General features: G+C 27.9%; 1 protein-coding gene across 1 annotated transcript; it reads left to right on the plus strand.

The window, feature by feature from the left end:
• Window positions 1-4,516: 4,516 nt before the first annotated feature.
• Window positions 4,517-20,181, plus strand: LOC113369621 (phospholipase A1-like; the record flags this gene model as incomplete). The annotated part of the gene is made up of 7 exons (XM_026610254.1): window positions 4,517-4,598; window positions 9,916-10,021; window positions 10,889-11,034; window positions 15,449-15,691; window positions 17,883-17,965; window positions 18,040-18,148; window positions 19,965-20,181. Coding segments are annotated over exons 1-7 (986 nt in total), but the record flags the coding sequence as incomplete, so codon positions are not given.
• Window positions 20,182-21,479: the final 1,298 nt, after the last annotated feature.

Consider the following 21,479-nt stretch of genomic DNA (forward strand, 5'->3'; position numbering starts at 1 on the left):
GGTGGATGGCATCGTGCCTTAAGGCAATTGCTGAAACTTCCCGTACCGTAATAAAATGTTCGAAGAATATTAAATGTTTTCAAACAAATTATTATGATTTCTGTAATATCGTCAAATAATCATAAGAATTATAAAACTGAATTACAAAGTTAAAATCATTCACTTAAAGTATATAAGAGAGTTTTGGAATTTCAACCAGAGTTAAAAATAAAATTAGAATTATTTTCGATAAACAAAAAAAAATTGGAAAGAAATTGAAAAAAAGCAATTATTTCGTCAACGCAAGCAGAAAGTTTTTTGAATCATCCAAATCGGATGCTTATTTCTCTCAATAACTGCCATTTTTTGTACATTTAGCTCTGTATCTTCTAAATGACTGGACCTGCCTTTGCACAAACTAATCCCCACTTCTCCCAATCATTACAAATTGAATGTTTTTTAGATCATTCAAATCGGATGCTCCGTTCCCTCAAAAATTCGATTTCTATTTTCTGCATTCTTTGCTTTTTACTCCGTAACGGCTGGACCTATCTTTGCCAAAAACTAATCAGCACATCTCCCTATCAATAAAAATCGATTGTTTTTTGAAATCGTGGACAAAAAATTGTATCCATCTATACATACATACACACACATACGAGTACATACACACATCAATTTCTTCTGAGGTATGCCAAAATTTTCAGAAAACTTCAAAACGTGAAGAAATGTAAAAAATTTCAATTTCGATTTTTGGTCGATTACAATAACTTACCCTACATGAAGTTAATAACTTCTATTCATGCACAAATTAACATAGGTAAAATTCTCAATGTAACATCATATACTATTTGCACATCCGGTATGTACTTCCTGAAATCACAATAGCAAATCACAAACATTTCGATACCATAACTAAACTTTTCATATGCATATTACCTATTAATATATACAATTAAAAAGAATATATGAATAAAATTATGGACAATACTACTTTGTTACAGAATCTGAATTGAATCATCCGCGTGTAACAGTTAGCTTGCAAACAACCTAATTTCGCAAAACATTTATTTTTTATGAGTCGTGCGATTCGCAAAGAGGCGCGTTGTGCGTTTTTTAAACGTAATTTGTAAGAAATTATTTTATGCGGGTCACATCATATTGTTGGGTAAAGAATCTTATGAGATTCCCAGATTCTAGTTCATAATCTTGACTTAAAATTTAACTCATACATTTCATTTTATACCTCATTATTATCCATTCATATTTGTATATGCCATGATAATTTAAATAAAAAATGACATTTAATATATTATTTATTGATTTAATTTATTTATATTTCATATTAGAAAATATTTAAATAAACATCTGTAGCACATCACATTCGTTATGCTGTAATATTTTTTTGATTCGATTGCTTTTACACAAAATATAAATGATATAGCACTATATAATATATAATTAAATAATTTTTACACGTTAATTTGTCATATTAACTTTTATTAATTTATGTAGAGTATTTATGTAGAGTAGATATAGAATTTATTTAAAAGTCTTTAAAATCTCTAATAATCAAATAATCATATTACCTACTGCACATTTTTGTCGATTTAATATAAAATCATGATGCTCCAAAAAGAATTAAGCCGGAACAATAGACATTAATGGTCGATTAAACACGTTTCTGGGTTTTTTGGTCAGTAGTATTTTTACATAATGCTTAGTCTCATTTATTTATAAGAGATTATTTTTACAAGCTTTGCTATAGAAATCATATCTTATTATTTTGATAAAATATTCTATAGAAGACTCTAAACATTTGGAATTAAACGTTCTTGAGTTTGTCAACCATAACAATTTATAGCACAATTGCTACAAATTTGTACTAGTGTGGACAAATAGTTTTCAGAAACGATATCAATATTAATTATTTATTATATGGAATATATAATTATTATACAAATTAATAATTGCATAAAATCTACACTTCATTATTTAATAATTAATTTTTTTTAATATATTCATATTAGTTATTTGTGTTTTTTTATAAATTCATTGAAATATTATTTTCTCAATATCTATATAAATATATATCTCAAATGAGATTTTAACAGAATAGCTTTAATTCAGATTAATGTTATGAGGATGTATCTAATTCACTCACAAACTTTTGCAAAACTAACATTTCATTGGAATCAGGACTGCGTGTGTATTATATAAATCAGATTAATTAGTTGATTAAGTTTCATTCTTCAAGTTTATTAAAAATGATATTATACATTTACATAAGAAATCAACTTATTTTGTTTATTTTGTGTTTCTGTTAACTATCTATATGACTAATACTATCACTTAAAAATATACTGAATTATTGCCATACTTACATTAACATATCAGTTATCAATTTCTATGATTTCAGTACATTCACATTCGCTTTCATAGTTTTGAAATAGCCTTCATTCCACATTGACTTGCTATTTATTTTTTATTGTTTCAATAGCTTGGTTTAAATCAATTTGAATAAGATATATTGCTACAAAAATTGGACTCATATAATAAATTAATAACAACTCTGCTAAACATATTTAGTTTTTTTTAGAATTTCGACTAGTATGCTTTGTAGATCGAACGAGGATTTTACTTTTAAACTTTAATATAAAGTTTAAAGTACTATACTCTAATACTCGAGTTATTTCTAAATAACTAAATTCAATTTGAATTATTTTAAAATATTTGTTTATTTTATTTATTAGTAAAGCACAATTTTCTGAATTTACTTCGATATATAAATACTCGTACATTGTTTTATGATCATATTTCTATCATTATATCAGTAAGTCTAATAGAAAAAAAATAAAAAGAATAAAATTCAAGCACAAAAATTAGTATTTTGTACATTTTTTTATCAGTTATTGCTTTTGTCATTTTTGCAGATCTTCAATAAAGCTTATTTGAAATAATATATGAATTAATAATATATGAGTTATTACATATAAATTTACTATAGAAAGAACTAAAGCAATTTGAATGTCAAAAATCAAGAAAATAATACAAATAAAAAGAAATGTAAAGATAATGATTTACGGCAGTATGATATAGGTTTAAAACCACCTTCAAGAAGAAAATTTTATTCTAGATCTTAGCCAAAAAAATAAATATTATTTTATTGCTTCAACAAATACAAAAATGATATTCAATAATTAATAATATTATTCGATACGTTTACGATTAGGAAATTATAAGTGTTGCTTATGAAATATTAATAAATTTATCAAATAATCGCAACAAATAATAAATCATTGTAATTTTTGCATTAAATTCATACAGATCCATTACTTTTTTCGGATGTAGTTCAATTTATATTACTTGCAAATATTTTCTATATTTAACTTCCAAGGTAGTTATAGTAATCGCAAAAAAATCTAAAATATTTTTTTTTTATATATCTTTACGTTTCAGAGGTTTCTGAACATTTAGGCATGTCTGGAAAAATGAATGTATGTGTGTGTGTGTGTACGTGTGTGAGGATACAAATTTTCGTTCGAAAAAAAGTTCAAAGATATTTCAAAATAAAGACATTTTTTTTCTTTTCCAAAGTCTTTTTTCCAAAAAAATAATACTTTTTCAAAAATTTATAGTTTCTCAAAAATCTAAGTCTTTCAAAGTAACATTTTTTCAAAAATGTTTTATCTTTCAAAAAAAATTTTTTTTGGTACGGAAAGTGCCAGCAATTTGCCTATTTTTTGGAGTAGGAATTATTGATCATTATTACTTTATATTTTAATTATATATTATACACATTTAATGTAATAATACACATTTTTTTAAATTAAAAAAAAATTTGTAAACTGCATAATATTAGTGATTTTAATTATTGAATTAAACGAGATTCTTTTCACTATTTTTACATATTTTATGTTTTGCATTTTCTTTACTCAAAATTGTGTGTAAGAGGAGCAAAAAAAAATTATATCAAACTTTTTGAGGAATTTGAGAATCTTTAATTCAAATAGTAATGCAAGTAAGATGGTAATTTGAATATAAACGCAATATACAATTTATAATGTAATGATGTGGTCGTCAATTAAAAGAATGTCTGTAATTTCTCAATGGAAAAGTATTTCTCTGGCTTGATAAAAAGCAAAAAGGGCTATTAAAATCGATTTTAGTATTTTCTCGGCATTGATCGAGAGTAAACTTGATAAACCGTCGACCAGTTTTAAGAGACTCGTTGAAGTGTATAAGATTTGCCTTGGAGAGGGAAAAATGAACTCAATGTTCAAAGGCATTAAATTAAACCGAATCATGAATGTTGATACATGTGCTTCGCAAACGCATGCATGCACTTTACACGATCTCTTAAAATTTTTTTATAAAATATATGGAACTTGTGTGTAAAAAAGTTTAAAATATGTAGTTTATCAGTCACCAGTGCTCATCAAACTATACTTTACGTGGTTAGAATGATAGTGTTGAAAAATTATCCAAAGTTTAGTGTAAATTTTAAGGATTTTATAGCTAAGACAAAAAATCAGTCATGAAGTTCTCATCTGCATTTTTGATTTTCTGTGATAGGAATTGTGTGTTGAAAGTGCTTGTTTTAGTATTATCATTTTTAGGTAAGTTTTTTTATATGTTAAATTAATAAATTTAAAAGTAATTTGAAACTTAATTATGTTTTATAGAAGGTGGACCTAATACGTTTCTAGACTCTTCTTCAGTAGATAATACCACAAAAAATACATACTAAATATCAAATTATTATAAAATGAACAAGTAAAAAATTATAAAATAACGCAAAACTAATATTCTAACTAATTAGACAAAACCAATAAAAATAACAACATGTACAATAATTGGCACGAAAAAGGTAATAAAATTAGAAATTTAACCACACAAATTATTTGGAAACACAAAAAACCAGTTGAAAAAATATAGGCTAATAACGCTAATGTTAGCGAAAACATATAGAAAATATTTAACTTGAAAAAAATTATATTAATTTAAAGAAATGTATGAAAGTTTACTAAAAAAATTTTAGAGACAGAGTTTTTTGATTTACCTAACAGTTTACTTGTTATTATAAAAATAATATTAAGAAAAAGTTAAATTAAGTAAAGATTAAATAATTTAATATAATTATAATATGTTTATTATTAAATAATTTTTATATTTGAATATTATTCTTATTATTTAATAAATTCGAACGGAATTAAATTTATAATGCTTTTTTGTAACGAATAACTATTTATTAAATTATGCAAGTCGAGAACAATTTTATCAATAACATGAACTTAAATTTCAAGTTGAAAATGAAAATTTGATTTTCAATTATATTTTATTACTTATTAATTATATTTTTTTAAAATTTTTGCAATTTATGCAAAAGTGTATGTGGAATTATAATTACAGGTTGCAAAAATTATAATCAGAATTACTTCATTCAGGACAAAATAACTTAATTCTATTATTAATATTATCATTAATTATAAACAATATTATTTTGTATGATGAGTTGAAATATGATCATATTGATCTTCATTTCTACGTGAAATATGTCGTACATATTGGATTAAAATTTTATACCATAATTTTATTTTGTAACTTTACTTTGCATAATTCAATGTGTGAGAAATAGAATGTGAGAAATATTAAAATTCATCTAATCTTTTTAATACTTTGATAGATATTAAAACAATGAACATATAAATCTTATGCGGAAACTTTTAATGCAAAATTGTGTTGCAAGTACGTTTTTTTAACTAATTCTATCGCCATTTTCCGAGAACTTTTGTGACATCTATGATTGCCATAGTTGATAGAAAAATATATAATTATATTGTAATTTGTAATTATTCATTTGATTATAATGCATTAAAGTTTATGCAATTCGTAATAACAAGTAACTAAAAACTATCTGTTATATATAATTATGCAATTTTTATGAAGAATATTAATGATTTCTTGTTAAAATAGGATGATACATTGGTATTTGAAAAAACCAGAAATTTTTCCGAGTTGTGGTTTCCAAGTTATTGAAAAAATGTACTTAAAGTTAATAACACGATACAGATCGTGTACTTTTCTATTAACACTTATTGTTTTTATATTGTACTTTGTTCGTTTACAATATTTTGAAATAAACGAAGGATATTATGATAAAGTATTCCAAGATCACAAATAAAAAAAATATTGTTAATCATCTGAAAAATTGAATAATAATAAATTATTGCAAATCATTATACCGGGTCAAATAACTAACCTTCTGTGCTGCTTTTTGCAAAAAGAAGAAATCCAATCAAACAAATGCATAAAAACGTATATAATAAAATAAAAATAAAACAAATATATAAATAATATAAATAGACAAAAAATTAATTATAAATATTACCAGTTGCTAATTTCAAATTAAAATTTATTTATTATTACAAACTATTATACCATATCAAGTATAGCCATTTTGTACTGTTTTTTAATTGAAAATATAAGATGCAAGTATAAAACTGTTGTAAAAAAAAACAAAATAAAAAAATATAAATATATTGGGTTATATAATTTTAAATCAGTAGTTTACTATTTACTGAATACCTCAAGAGTAAATACAATATTGATTATTCAATATTATACTAGTAAATTTTATTTATAATTCGTACAGATCAATGCTATATATATATATATATATATATATATATATATATATATATATATATATATAGGTAGGTATAAAAATTAATATGTTTGATCATTCTATTTAAATTCATATCAAAGTTAGACTTAATTCCTGTAGTAAATCTTTTTTGCTCAAACGGTGATAAATCGATATTTTTTTAATTTGCATATAAATTAATAAGTATATTTAGCGTGAAATTAAAATAAAATCAAAAACGCTTTTTGGGGTGGAATAAATTCAAATCAAGCGTAAAAAAGAGATATTATAGACCAAAAATTAATATTTTTTTTACATCTGATTCTTAATTTTGGCATATAATTATCTATTACAATAACTTTTGAATAAATAAAAGATTTGTAATATCAAATCTATATTAAATACACCCTTTACATCTTCTAAAAGAAACGTGAGTCAAATAAATAGTGTTTGTAATTATAAAACATATATCGATAATAATAATTTTCGTGCTAATACTAGAGGTTTAAGATTATATAAGGTTGTCAAATATCTCCCTTCCGCTCTTTTGCTCTTGGTTTATAATACAAAAAGGCGGAAGGGAGATATTTGACAACATTAATTAATTAACAACCTTAATTAATGCATTGCTAACAATATTTTTTAAGCATGTAATTATAGTGAATTTGAATATGATCAAACAAACTGTAATTTTCTAAAAATTAAATCCGTAAAATATATAATTTAAATTTCCTTAAAATTAGATCAACTATATTCAAATATATAGTGGTTCAAAATTTAATTAATCGTTAAATTTTCAAAATTTGAGTTATTATGAAAAATCATTAAAATCAATTTGAAATTAATTAAAATACGTTTTATTATTATTCGTGTTAATTAACAATTATTTCTAGCAGATACGTAGCTAGATGTTGCTACTATTTTCTAGTAAATATTGTTTTCACATGTAACAGTTAACATGTAACACATTGTTAACAGGCTCTGCTTATTGTTAGTAAAAAATACAATACTTTACATGCAGAATAAATATATATATATATATATATATATTATATATATATATATATATATATATATAATTGATATCTGTTAAGTAATTATGAGCTACAAATAAAGATTTTAGTTAAAAAAAATGTAACTTTCCACGACAGATAAAATTACTGATGTGTTATATGTCGATTATGATTATAATTTTCACTGAATGCATCCACATGTGCTTCGACATTATATGAGGCCAATGTCTAGGTCTAGGGCAATATCTTCGTCTTGTTTCAACAAAATGAAACGAGTTATTCAATTAGGTTTGTATAGGTGTATCCGAGGAAGAAGTGAGCGTGTCAAATGCTCGTGAGAGGCAACGGACAATCGAGAGAATCGGGTCGCGAGTTTATAACCGCTCTGGGCAGAGGTTTAAACATTGCAAAAATTGTTCAGACACGAACTCGATTGATGATTCAAAAAATTAATTTTCATTATTGTTTTTTTAACTTCCCGAAGGAAAAGTTTATGTTTTCAGAAAAAAATCCGATTCGCTAATTTTATGTTTTCTCAACGTTTCAAGCCATTCTGAATCGAATGAGACCAAATTTGAAAAAAGTATGTGTGTATGTGTGTGTGAACAGTTTTTTATCGTAAATCGACGTTTTCTCAAAAAACGGCTGGACCGATTTCAAAAATTTAAAATTCATTCGATGTATCTCGATGACAACTATCGTTTGTCAGTTTTGCTTTACGATCGGCCGAACTGTTTCTTTGTAAATCGCAAAAAAAATGAGAAAAAAATCGTCCACGTTTTAGCCCGCAATTTTGAATCAATTTTAAAAATTCAAAAACCGTTCGAAAGATATTGGTTGGAAATCGACTTGATTAGTTTTTGGTAAAGATCAGCCGGTCTTCATGTAATAAAGTTTAAAAAAATTTTTTTTGACGATTTTAATGATTTTTTTTTGACGGTTGATACCATAGTCTAATATATCATACTAAAATATTACGGCCCTACGACGACTTGTTTAACTTTGAAAATTCGTCAAAGTTTGCTAAAATTAGTAACGTTTTTTTCGCATTTGTCAAAATCAGACCTATGATCGACGTTTTCTTAAAAACGCCTGAACCTATTTCAGAAATTTAAAAGCCATTTGATGTATCTCAATGAGGACAATCATTTGTCAGTTCTGTGCGACGATCTGCCGAACCGTTTCTATATAATTTGAGAAAAGTGTTGATGAGTGAGAACTTTTCGTCCACATTTAAGCTCATACTACCAAATCGATTTAAAAAAACAAAAACTGTTCGAAAGATATTAGTTGCGAATGATACTGATTGGTTTTAGGTGAAAATCTACCGAGCTGTTTTCTTGTAATTAACGGTTGAGAAAAAAAATTTAAGCTAATTTCTATGGAACCTTTTTTGGCGATATATATCATGGGCTTATAGAATTTACTATAATATTACGGCCTTACGACAAGTAGTTTAATTTTAAAAACTCATCAAAGTTTGAGAAAAACTTTTTACACTGTATTTTTATATTTCTAATGAACAAAATTACAACCATAGTCAGTCCATTTTAATCGATTTTAAAAAAAGAACATGATTTTTATGGATATTACGCCTGATTATTATTAGATTTTAGTAATACATATGTGAACATAAAACTTAAAATTAATCATTATATGCATATTATAAATCATATAAGTAAGATAACAAATATAAAAAAATACTTTCTGTGCACGTTCTAAGAACTGTACAATAATTCAGCTGAACCTGAGACATAGAGCTATTTAATTAAAAAAAAGAAATTTTTAATTGTATCACGTGATATATGTCTCCCGCAGGTATATTTATTTATATATAATACATTTTCTGAAAGACTTCATAACAACATGACAATCAATTGTAGACAATATACAGAATGAAATGTTCTCATTATTTTATGCATTGCAAAAACGCCACATTATACATAATTTTAATAATGTACATAAGTTAATTATAAAGTACTTGACAATAAGTGTTACTTGACACGATGTTACTTGCAGCAAATGATTGATTTGCATAACAATTAATTGCAGTTGTCCCATTTCGAGTATGGAGTTGTCTAAGATTCGCTTTCGCAAATTTAATTCTATTTTAATTTCAGACAAATCATAGCTTTTATGTCTAAAAGCGAGAGTAACAGTAATATCAAGGTCGTAAATATATATACATATAATACTAATACAACTACTAATATAATAATATTTACTTGCAATTTCCTTATTGTTTAAAGATGTTTTAAAACAATTTATAATTTACAGAAATTAAGAGTTTGCTGCTCAACGTAGATGTGCCTTATTGGAATTGCGTCCTTAAAAAAAATTATGTGTGCCCTGATCCTAGTATAAGATTCTATCTATACACACCGTAAGTAATATTGTTAATATATTGCATTCAACTTATAATTAAATTTATTGATTTTTTGTGTATTTAAAAACATGCCTTTTATTAAAGTAACTATGCACGTACCGGTTTGGCCGGGACAGTCCCGCATTTGCACCTTGCGTCCCGGATTTTCCTAAACGCAAAATTTGTCTTGGATTTAGATTTTTTGTCCCGGATTTAGATTTATGAAAATGAACAAGTGCTAATTTTTTCAGGTTAATAATTAAGTAAATTGCACAGATTTTTATACAATTCTCAAAAGCAAATGAAATATATAGATTGAAAAATATAAGATATAATATAACATCATAGGTACAATAGGAGTATTATTATAATAAATGAAAATATTATTATATTTTTAACAGCAATCAGAACCTTACGTCCTATGAGCTGTTGGGCTGAAACTTCTCCTTACTTCGTATTTTTTTAGATGGTAACCCAATGGTTAAAATCCATCCATCCATATTTGAGGATTATTGTCATTAGAATTAATCTAATAGGGCTGACTTTTTATTGGTGCAGCAATGCCGGGCAAGGGCTATTTTCACTTGGAAACATATTGCTATCTATATTTCCAAGTGAAAATCGTTGTCACTGCTGCCTGACAACATGCTGCTCGAAGTGGGTATCGAACCCGGGACCTCTGATACAAGTCCCGTCGCTCTGAAGCATTTTATTTAAATTGCAACACATTCCTGCTTTGTATATAATTGTGACTGTTTTTCATATTACGCCATCTTTTTAGAAATATTTTTATACAAATATGATGCACAGTTTGTCGTCAAATCCTTGTATGCTATATGATTTTATATAATAATGAAAATTTTAAATTTCCGTCATATATTGCAGAGAATCGCCATATAGAACCAGGCTCGACATGCGAGATCATGGTTCGTTGCATCGCGCCGGTTTTCGCCGGGACAGGAAGAACGTTATAGTAGTGCACGGATTCAACGGCACAGAAAGTAAAACGCCTATGACCTTCCTGAGAGATGGTAAATGCAGACACAACATATATCACTGACAATAATAATAATAATAGTATGAGAGTTGGTCACAAAACTGTGATTTAGGTCTCCAACGATAAAATTCAATAGACATAACTTTTTAGATGCATGTCGCGTTTCTTTGAAATTTTTGATCCCAATTTCATTTGCTAATTAACTTCCCGTAGTTATAGTTATAGTAATCGCGAATCGAAAATGAAAATTTGTATATATCTTTACGTTTCTGAGGTTTCTGAACATTTTGGCATACCTTAGAAAAATGCATGTATGATTGTGTGTGTGTGCGGATACAAATTTTCTTCGACGATTTCGGGAATACGGTTTAACCGATTTCAATTATTCAAAAAACATTCGATTCCTATTAATAAAGAGTCGTGCTGATTCAATTTTGGCATAGGCAGGTCTAGCCGTTTCGAAGATACGGACCAAAAAGTGCCAAAAACGGTAAGTCAGTTTTTAAGAGAACGGAGCGTCCGATTTTAATAATTCAAAAAACATTTTACTTATTTTGACAAGATATAGAACTGAATTTTTAAGAAGGCAAGTCCAGCGGTTATGGACTCTCAATAAAAATAACCTAAAAAAATGTCATTTCGCGGTCAAAAATGTTTATTGGACATATGTACATCAAATTATTAGATATTTTATAGAGATTTTTATTGTGTAATTTATTTTGGGTTCCGCACCAAGATTTTTAATTACGGTACGGTAAGTTCCAGCAATTGGCCTTAATGCACTATGTCATTCACCCCACTAGTTTATTTTTAATTGGACATTGTTGGGTAGTGTTGGGTTTATATTAGTTACAATTTTAACGAAACTTTAATTTTGGGGCCGATAAACAGTCCAATGTTATGACAAGGCTATGGTTTGCAGTGCCATAAGGCATTTTGCATATAAAATGCAATTTCACTCATATGTTGTTATTAGATTTTTTATCTGAAACGCCTGACTGCACAGCAATTGCATAGCATTTTGACAGTTTTTAGTACCATTTAATATGCAAAACTCTACGTAATATAATCTTGCCATAACATTGGTCTATTTAACGGCCTTTTTATCGGCCCTGCTGAAATAATAATACAGATCGTAATCAAGCATTAACGGCTTAAAATACGTTTCACTTCAATTTTCATATATTTTGAACATTGGATAAAATACATTCTTCTCAACTGCATCACTATGGGAATAATTATATAACGCATATTTAATCATAAAGTAATTTATTTCAATTAAAAAATATGATATTCAGATGTTATAAAGTATACCTCAATAATCAAAACTAAACAAGATATTAAAATTTCAAAATATATGAATAATCGACATTATTCTTTTTTTAATCATGGTAATAACGTTGTGTAAAATCTTTGTTTCCGGGTTCGACTCTTATCTCGATATCAAGCAGTAGCGATATCGATATAAATTATAAAATATTATATAAAAATATATAAATACCAATCGAGTAACTGATTCTAATATCTACTAAATAAAAATAAAAATATTTTTTTAACAGCAATTAGAACCTTAAGCCATATAAGCTGTTGAACTGAAATGTGTCCTTGCTTCGTATTCTTAGATGGTAACCCAATGGTTAATCAATTCTTATTTAATGATTTTTTTATCATTAGCATTCATATAATAGGGCTGACAATTTTTATTAAAGCAGCAATGCCGGATTAAGAGCTATTTTCACTTGGAAACATATTGCTATCTATATTTCCAAGTGAAAATCGTTGTCACTGCTGCCTGACAATAGACTAAAAAATATGAAAAAAATATTTTAGTAGAAGGTATACCTGGATCTCCGTCTATTATTCTACAGAACATAACATGTCATTGTTATACTGATCCCGTACACAATGAAAACAATTGTTAATAGCTGTCTTCTTGTCGCGTGACTTTATTATTCTTTTCGACGACATGAATGCAAAGTTTCATCGGGATGCACTTTCATTTGCAAACAATAAACAAATGTTTGCTCGATAAACAATAATGGAATATACCATATATTAGATGAAAGTCTGAAGTAATTCCAAAGTGATGCATTATGTTGAGTTTTTTAGCAGATTTACTTTTGTGTTTTCGCGTAATATAACAATTTTCAAAAACAACCTGCAATCAAGCAATATGAATATCACAATCGCTACTTTTAAAAAAATCAAAAACATTAATATAAGTATGTAAATATGTTTATAAGTGAATAAAGTTTTTGAGCAGAAAAACATTGTGAGAAACATCAAAATGAAACTACTTTCATTATTTAAAAATAATCATTATATCGATAAGTCACGCTAGTCATTACGATGTATTTTTTATTTATTAGTTACCAAGTCGTTATCGTAAATTGTTTGTCTCGCCTCTAGCTGTTTATTAGTCATTTTACTTGTGTGAAATAGTATTTTATTGCACTTAACATCTTGTAAATTAATTTTGCCCCGAGCATCCTCGGACAAACCAAGCATGTTAAACTGGACTAATGAGTCACTTAACACAAAAATTTTACATTACTATTTATTTTGGACATAATTTTTTTCGTGGTTTTTATATTTGCTTTTATTTTATACAATACTAGATCATTATATATGACAATTATGTTCATGGTCAGCAAAAAATGACCGCAAAATGAAAGTAAAATTATAAAAATAAATGCTTGTGTTTAAATATGATGTAGAAATAAAATCAAGTGTGAGCAATTGGTCAAAACTAGTTTAAACTGAAGATCTCATCTTGTCGAAATGGAAGAAAATACCATTTTGATATATTTGCTGACATATTATAGTTGATAATGATTTTTGTCAAATTAAAATAAATTTTATGTATTGATTGATTTTATTTTATCGCTCATATTTTAATAGCAATTAGAAACTCTTGCGGCCTATAAGCTATTGGGCTAAACCTTCTTACGTTGTATTTTTTAGATGGTAAACCAACGGTTGATCTATCCATATTTGATTACTTCATTATTAGGATTTATCTAATAGAACTTATTAACTTATCGTAGGGCAAGTTATAGTAATCGCAATAAAATCGAAAATGAAATTTTTTGCATTTCTCGACGTTTCAAAGGTTTCTGAATATTTTGGCATACCTTAGAAAAAATGAATGTATGTGTGTGTGTGCGTGTGTGTATGTACGTTCGGATACAAATTTTCGTCAACGATTTCGGGAACACGGATCGACCGATTTGAATAATTCAAAAAACATTTGATTTGTATTGATAAGGTGATGACGTGCTGATTAGTTTTTGGCTGATTAGACATATGCACATCAAATTATCAGATATTTCATAGAGATTTCAATAATAAGTATAAATTTTGTTTACATTTCTATGGGTTTCGTGCCAATGTTTATCCGCTAGACAGCGAAGCGGCTATAGATTATTAGGATATTTTGTCTCTATGCAGTTAAAGTAGTACGATCGTTTTGAAAAAAAGTTCAGATCTTCTAAAATATGTCAAAATAAAGAAAACATTTTTTTTTTCAAAAAAAAAAAATTAGAAAAAATAATTAATTTTTCGACAAAAAGTAATTTTTTGTCCAATTTATAGTTTCTCAAAAATCTTATTTTTTCGAAGTATTTTTTTTTCAAAAATGTTAGTCGTTTTTAAAAAAACAATAATTTTTGGTACGGGAAATTCTAGCAATTTGCCTTAAGGCACGATGCCTTAATTGCCTTAAGAAAGAATTCCACTTACAGCTAGTTCTATTTGGTGCAGTGATAACTGTAAAGGCCGATTTTTACTCGGAATCATATTTATGATCAATATTTCCAAGTGAAAATTGATATCGGTTCACCACGATATCAGGGCTGTTCGTGACAGGGATTGAATGTTAACCACTCCGCCACGGAGGTCCTCAACTTAAAATTAATATAATTTTACGTAATTAAAACATAATAAGTATAACATTGCGCATAAATATAAAATTCAACCAGTTTGAAAACTTAATTTAAAGAGTTAGACCTTCCTCAGTCGTCAGCCACCAAGGTGACAATTTACAATATATTTTACGTTCATGTTCTGTTTAAACAATTTTTAACATCCTTCATAAGAATTAATTACTTTCATCATTAAAACTTTGGATCTTTTCTTCTTTTTATTTCAACCTTGCAAAATACATGGAACATTTGGAGCAAACTGGAGCAAAAACAAAGACTCTTAACAGAAAATAACTATATTTACGAGGTTAAGGTTTAAAGTTGAGGTTAATAGCTACATGCAGCAATTCAGTATATATATATATATATATATATATATTTATATCATTTTCTCTGTTATTAAAGAAATCAATTGATATACAAATATTTTTCAAGGTAGTATATGCAAATAAGTTTGTGCACAATAACAGATCAATTATGATATTGATTAAGGCGATTATATTGATTAACCATAACTATTTCCAGCATATTTATCTCGAGGTTACCAAGTCGTGACGGTGGATTGGGAGCCTTTGACAAGGTTTCCTTGTTACTTATCAGCCTTATCTAATACAAAACTAGTCGGGCAATGTGCCGCGCAGATGTACTCTTACCTTATGGTAGGAGGCGGAAGAGCTAAGGCCACCACGTGCGTTGGCCATTCCTTGGGAGCGCACATTTGCGGAATGATCAGCAATCATCTAACCAGGAAGCAGCATAAAATTATAGGTAGGAGATCTGGAATTAACATATTGACTTAATCAAGACAATACACATCATTATTAAACGATTGCTTTCAAATGCATTGGAGGTGTCATGTGTTTCAAGGATAATTAGTAAAACTATTAAGGGATAAAATTGAAAAAAAAAAAAATTAGTCAAAATTTGAAATATATATGCTAATAGTATGGATACCAATGATACAATAAATGTAAAATATTGAAAGTACTTATTACAAACGTTGTATTAAATGTTAGATTATATAAAAGAATGTACTATATATTTTTAAACAACACTATGAAAATATTTGCGTTTTGATTATCATATTGAATATTATTGTTATTTGTTAATGACTAATTTATTTACATACTTAATTCATTTTTATTGCATTTGATTTTCTCTTATATTAAATCCATATTGCTGAAGTAATAAATTATATTGCGTAATATTTAATATTAATAACATTTTATACACGCAATATTTTATATTATTTTTAACTTCCCGTAGGGCAAGTTATAGTAATGGCAAAAAAATCAAAAATAATTTTTTTTTATATATCTTTACGTTTCAGAGGTTTCTGAATATTTTGGCATACCTTAGAAAAACTGGATGTATGTGTGTGTGTGTGCGGATACAAAGTTTCGTGGACGATTTCGGGAACACGGATGAAGCGATTTGAATAGATCAAAGAACATTCGATTCGTATTGATAAGGAAACGTGCTGATTAGTTTTTGGCAAATGCAGGTCCAGTCGTTCCAAAGATATGGGGCGAAAAGTGCCAAAAACGCTAACTCAGTTTTTAAGAGATCGTAGCGTCCGGTTTGAATAAGTCAAAAAATATTGTACTTGTATTAACAAGATGAAGAACTGATCAAATTTTCATGGAGGCAGGTCTAGCGGTTTCGGGGATCTAGTGAAAAAAGGAAAAAAAAAGGCCATTTGGCGGTCAAAAATAATCATTAGACATATGCACATCAAATTATCAGATATTTTATAGAGATTTTAACAATAAGTATACATTTTGTTCACATTCCTATGGGTTCCGTACCAATGTTTATGCGTTAGACGGCGACGCGGCGCTTACGCGCTTCGCTATTTCGTCTCTATGCAGTTAAAGCAGTACGATTGCTTTGAAAAAATGTTCTGAATTTCCAAAAATATTTCAAAATACATTTTTCATCAAAAAATTCTTTTTTTTTTCCAAAAAAAATTTGTCAAAAATTTATGGTTTCTCAAAAATCTAATTTTTTCAGAGTAATTTTTTTTTAAATAATGTTAATCTTTTTTTTAAAAAAGATAATTTTTGGTACGGGTACTTTCAGCAATTTGCCTTAAGGCGCGATGCCATGCGCCCCACTAGTTGCTATTTGAAATTATTCATAGTTTGCGCAGTAGTAGTGGTATATAATATTACGAAATTGTTATTATTTCTATTTCAATGTGAGATCATTTAAAATCATTTTGATGACACGTCCAAAAGTCTAATTAATTTTCATTATGGTATTTACAATAAATCAATAAATTGCAATAAATCAATCTAGCGATAAGTTAATTGATGATTAAAATAATTATAAGTTTCTCATTACCCGACAAATAATACTTCTAATTCTTTCGTTTTGCAAATGCTGCTATGTTGATTACTAAAACAAAATATGCATTAATTAAAGTGTTTAGAAAGCGTTCAAGATAGCGGTGTGGTATTTTTTTTCTATCTGGAAATTTTCAGATACACATCACTAGATCCATTCATAACTGGCGGACCAAACCTTTCATTTTGTAATAAATAAATAATAATTAGAAGAGTATACTAAAGGCTAAAATAATTTAATAACAGATATTTAAAATATTTTCTTCTACTACTTGTTTCTACAATTCAAGATTTTTAAAGCTTATCAGAAAATTTTGTTTCTGATTTTTATACCAAAACTTGGTGTTATACATTGTTTTTATACATTTTTGATATCCACTTAAATATATATTTATACAAATCAATCTATTAAAATCTCGAATAATATAGACTTTGTTTCAAAATGGTTTCACAACCATGCTTCCATATTTACAAATGGAATATTTTTATACACATTTAATATATGTAAGTGTTCCACAAGATCGTGTATAATTTATTCGTCTAGCTCTTAGCCATGTAAATTAATCCATGCACATGCTTGTATATAGTGATATTATGATTCATTATTTCAGGATTAGACCCAGCCAAACCTTTAGTAGATAGATTCGGCTCAAGAAAATTTAGGTTAACCAGAGAAGATGCGCATATTGTGCAGGTGAATAACTCAAATATAAATTTGTTAAAACATCAGCATTATGATTATAATTATAATTGTTTTGAAATTTTAAGGTAATACATACTAATGCAGGATTTTTAGGAGAAGAAGCCCAAGTGGGTCATCTAGATTTTTGCGTAAATGGAGGAAGGATACAACCGTATTGCAAAGGACATCCTATAAGTAAATATTTTAGTTGTTAATAGTTAATACAAAACGTATACAAAATTCATCACAAAATGTCAGATCATATGAGTTTCATTTATCGATTTTTGCAACAATAGTGTCATTCTATTTAGGTTCGGCTATACTGAATAAGACTTTGAATATATTCTGAATAGTTTCTACAAATAATATCTAACTTATATCAATCCATTATTAAATCGAGAATAAATGAATTATAAAAAAATATATTGCGGAGTGTTGATTTGATTAATTGATAAAATATTCATAAATATGATATATATCTTATTGGATAAAATTATTCATTAACTAAACAATAACATGAAAATTATAGAAACAAGTTGCTTATTATTCATTATCTCTTATAATATTTCCAATTGTTGATGATAACGTAATCAGTCGAATTTTTAACCAGTTAAAAGTGAGTGACATACGTATAAACTACTGACAATTGGCAACTTAAATTGCAATATTTGAGAAAAACAAAATATATACTAAGGCATGAACGAATACAAGAACTTTCCGATTTTTATCCGAAAGATTTTTCGAAAAAAATTCCGAAGATTTGTATATATCTTTAAGTTTCAAAGATTATTAAACATTTCGGCATACCCCAGAAAAAATGGATGTATGTGTGTATGTGTGTGTGGATACAAATTTTCGTCGACGATTTCAGGAACACCGATCAACCGATTTGAATAATTCTAAAAGCATTCGATTCGTATTAATAAGGAGACGTGCTGGTTAGCTTTTGGCAAAGGCAGGTATAGCTGTTGCGAATATACGGGGAAAAAAGTGCCAAAAACGGTAACTAAGTTTTTCAAAAAAACGGAGCGTCCGATTTCAATAATTCATAAAACAATTTACTTGTATTGACAAGATGAACAACTGATTGAATTTCTGGTAAGGCAGGCCCAGCGGTTAGAGACTCTCAATAAAAATAAGTTAAAAAATGTCATTTCGCGGTCAAAAATGTTTATTGGACACATGTTCATCAAATTATCAGATATTTTATAGAGATTTTAATCATGTGTACACATTGTGTAAATTTTCTTGAGTTCCGTACCAAGATTTTTAATTACGGTACGGAAAGTTCCAGCAATTTGCCTTAAAGCACGATGCCATGCACCCAATAGTTTAACTATTTATTTCAAAAATAAAAATATTGTTTTTTGTTATCAACTGAACAATCCGATTTCCAATTGATATCATTTCAACAGCCACGTTTTTCTTTTAAATTTTATATTTCTTAGTTTAATCCGTTTCTTTGCGATTGATAGATATATTTGTCATGGCTCGATTCGGACAAGGTACTGGTTGATTAGGGCCCTTTATCAATTTTGTTCAACACTTATTTTTGGGCCATTTTATAACTTCCCGTAGGATAAGTTATAGTAATCGCAAAAAGTCAAAATGAAAATTTGTATATATCATTACGTTTCAGAGAGTTTTCAATTATTCAAAAAAACATTCGATTGCTGTTTATAAGGAGATGCGCTGATTAATTTTTGGCGTAGGCAGGTCTAGCCAAAAAAGTCAATTTCTAAAGAAGTAAATTTTTATGAAAAATTTATAGTTTCTCAAAAATCTAACTTTTTCAAAGTAATTTTTTTTCAAAAATCTTAATGTTATTACAAAAAAAAAATTTTTGGTACGAGAAGTACCAGCGCCCCACTAGTTGCATTTGCCAATTTGAAAACTGGAGTGTTAGGATTTTAAAATACTACCGCAAAAGTTCAAAATATTAATGTATCTATAACTGTATAAAATCCATATTTCATTTTGATATTGATATTACATGGAATTTTATTCGAAGGGCGTTCGCGTTGCAGCCACTTTCTCAGCGCGTGTTACTTGGCCCAGGCCGTGAGGTCGCGTACGCCTCTTCGTGGAGTTCCCTGCAACCGCGGATGTCCTCGCTCGGGAGTGGGTCACTGGATATCGGCGCTTCTGCCTGCGCCCGCCGCGCCACCCCCACTACCCGAAGGACATTCGCACGAAATGTTCTCCATTGGGGAGGAATCAACAGATAAGTGAGTATTAAAGGACTTAGAAAATTCCCTGCCACGGTAATAATAATAGTAATATCATACAATATTATTACTATTATGAACTGATTTATTATGGTGGGGTAATAAGTTCGCACATGGGTTAGCACAAACTAGTCCTGGGTTCACTGGCTCGTTTCATCAGGCAGTTTTGATGTCAAATTTCCATTTAAAATTGTAGATCTCAAGTGTGTAATCAACTCTCGCGGGTATGACTGCATATATAATAAAACGAAGTGGTGTTGGTATTTTGCCTTGAGGCAAGTTACATGAACTTCCCGATATGTTCAAATAATCGACTCAATCAATAAAAAATAAATAATTTATGAGTGATTAAAGCATTCCGAGTGGATTTATTACACATTTTTGAAAACGAACGAACACGTTAACTCGGAGTATTTTTTAAAGCAAATTATCAAAAATCAAAATTTTCATAACTGAACCAGTTTCCATAGGACTTTATTCGTTTAGTATGTTCATTAAGACCAAGTACTCTATCGTTATACCAAGTAAATAGTCTAATTTAAATTTTAACAAACGTCAAAAAAACTAATAATTTTTTCAAAGTTTGGTGGATTTTTAAAATTAAACTACTTGTCGTAAGATCGTACTATTTCAGTAAGTTGTATAAGACCATGATATATATCATCATAAAAAGTTTCATGAAAATCGGCTCAAAATTTTTTTCAACAACGAGTTACAAGAAAACGGCTTGATAGATTTTCACCTAAAACTAATCAGTATCATTCGCAGCTAATATCTCTCAAACAGTTTTTGATTTTTCGAAATCGATTCTGTAATATGAGTTTGAATGTAGTCAAAAAGTTTAACACTTTTTTCCAAATTACAAAAAAAAGGCTCGGCCGATCGTCGCACAAAACTGATAAATGATAGCCCTCATTGAGATACATCAAATGGCTTTTCAATTCCTGAAATCGGTTCAGGCGTTTTTGAGCAAACGCCGATGAAATGTCTAATTTTGACAATGCCAGAACGATCTATACTATTTTTTGCAAATTTTGACAATTTTTTGAAGTTTGACGAGTTGTCGTAGGACTGTAATATTTTAGTATGATCTGTAAGACTATGATCTACCGTCAAAACTAATTTTTTATCACTTTATTACAAGAAAATGGCCCGGCCGATCTCCACCAAAAACTAATCAGCACGATAAATTTGGTCTCATTCGATTCAGAATGGCTTAAAACGTCGAGAAAACATAAAATTATCGAACCGGATTTTCTGATAAAAACATAAACTTCTTCGGGAAGTTAAAAATGTTA

This window comes from Ctenocephalides felis, unplaced genomic scaffold (genome assembly GCF_003426905.1).
Source record: "Ctenocephalides felis isolate EL2017-DRISC unplaced genomic scaffold, ASM342690v1 CF-g0.4_SCAFFOLD_01408, whole genome shotgun sequence".
In the NCBI taxonomy this organism is placed as follows: Eukaryota; Metazoa; Arthropoda; class Insecta; order Siphonaptera; family Pulicidae; genus Ctenocephalides; species Ctenocephalides felis.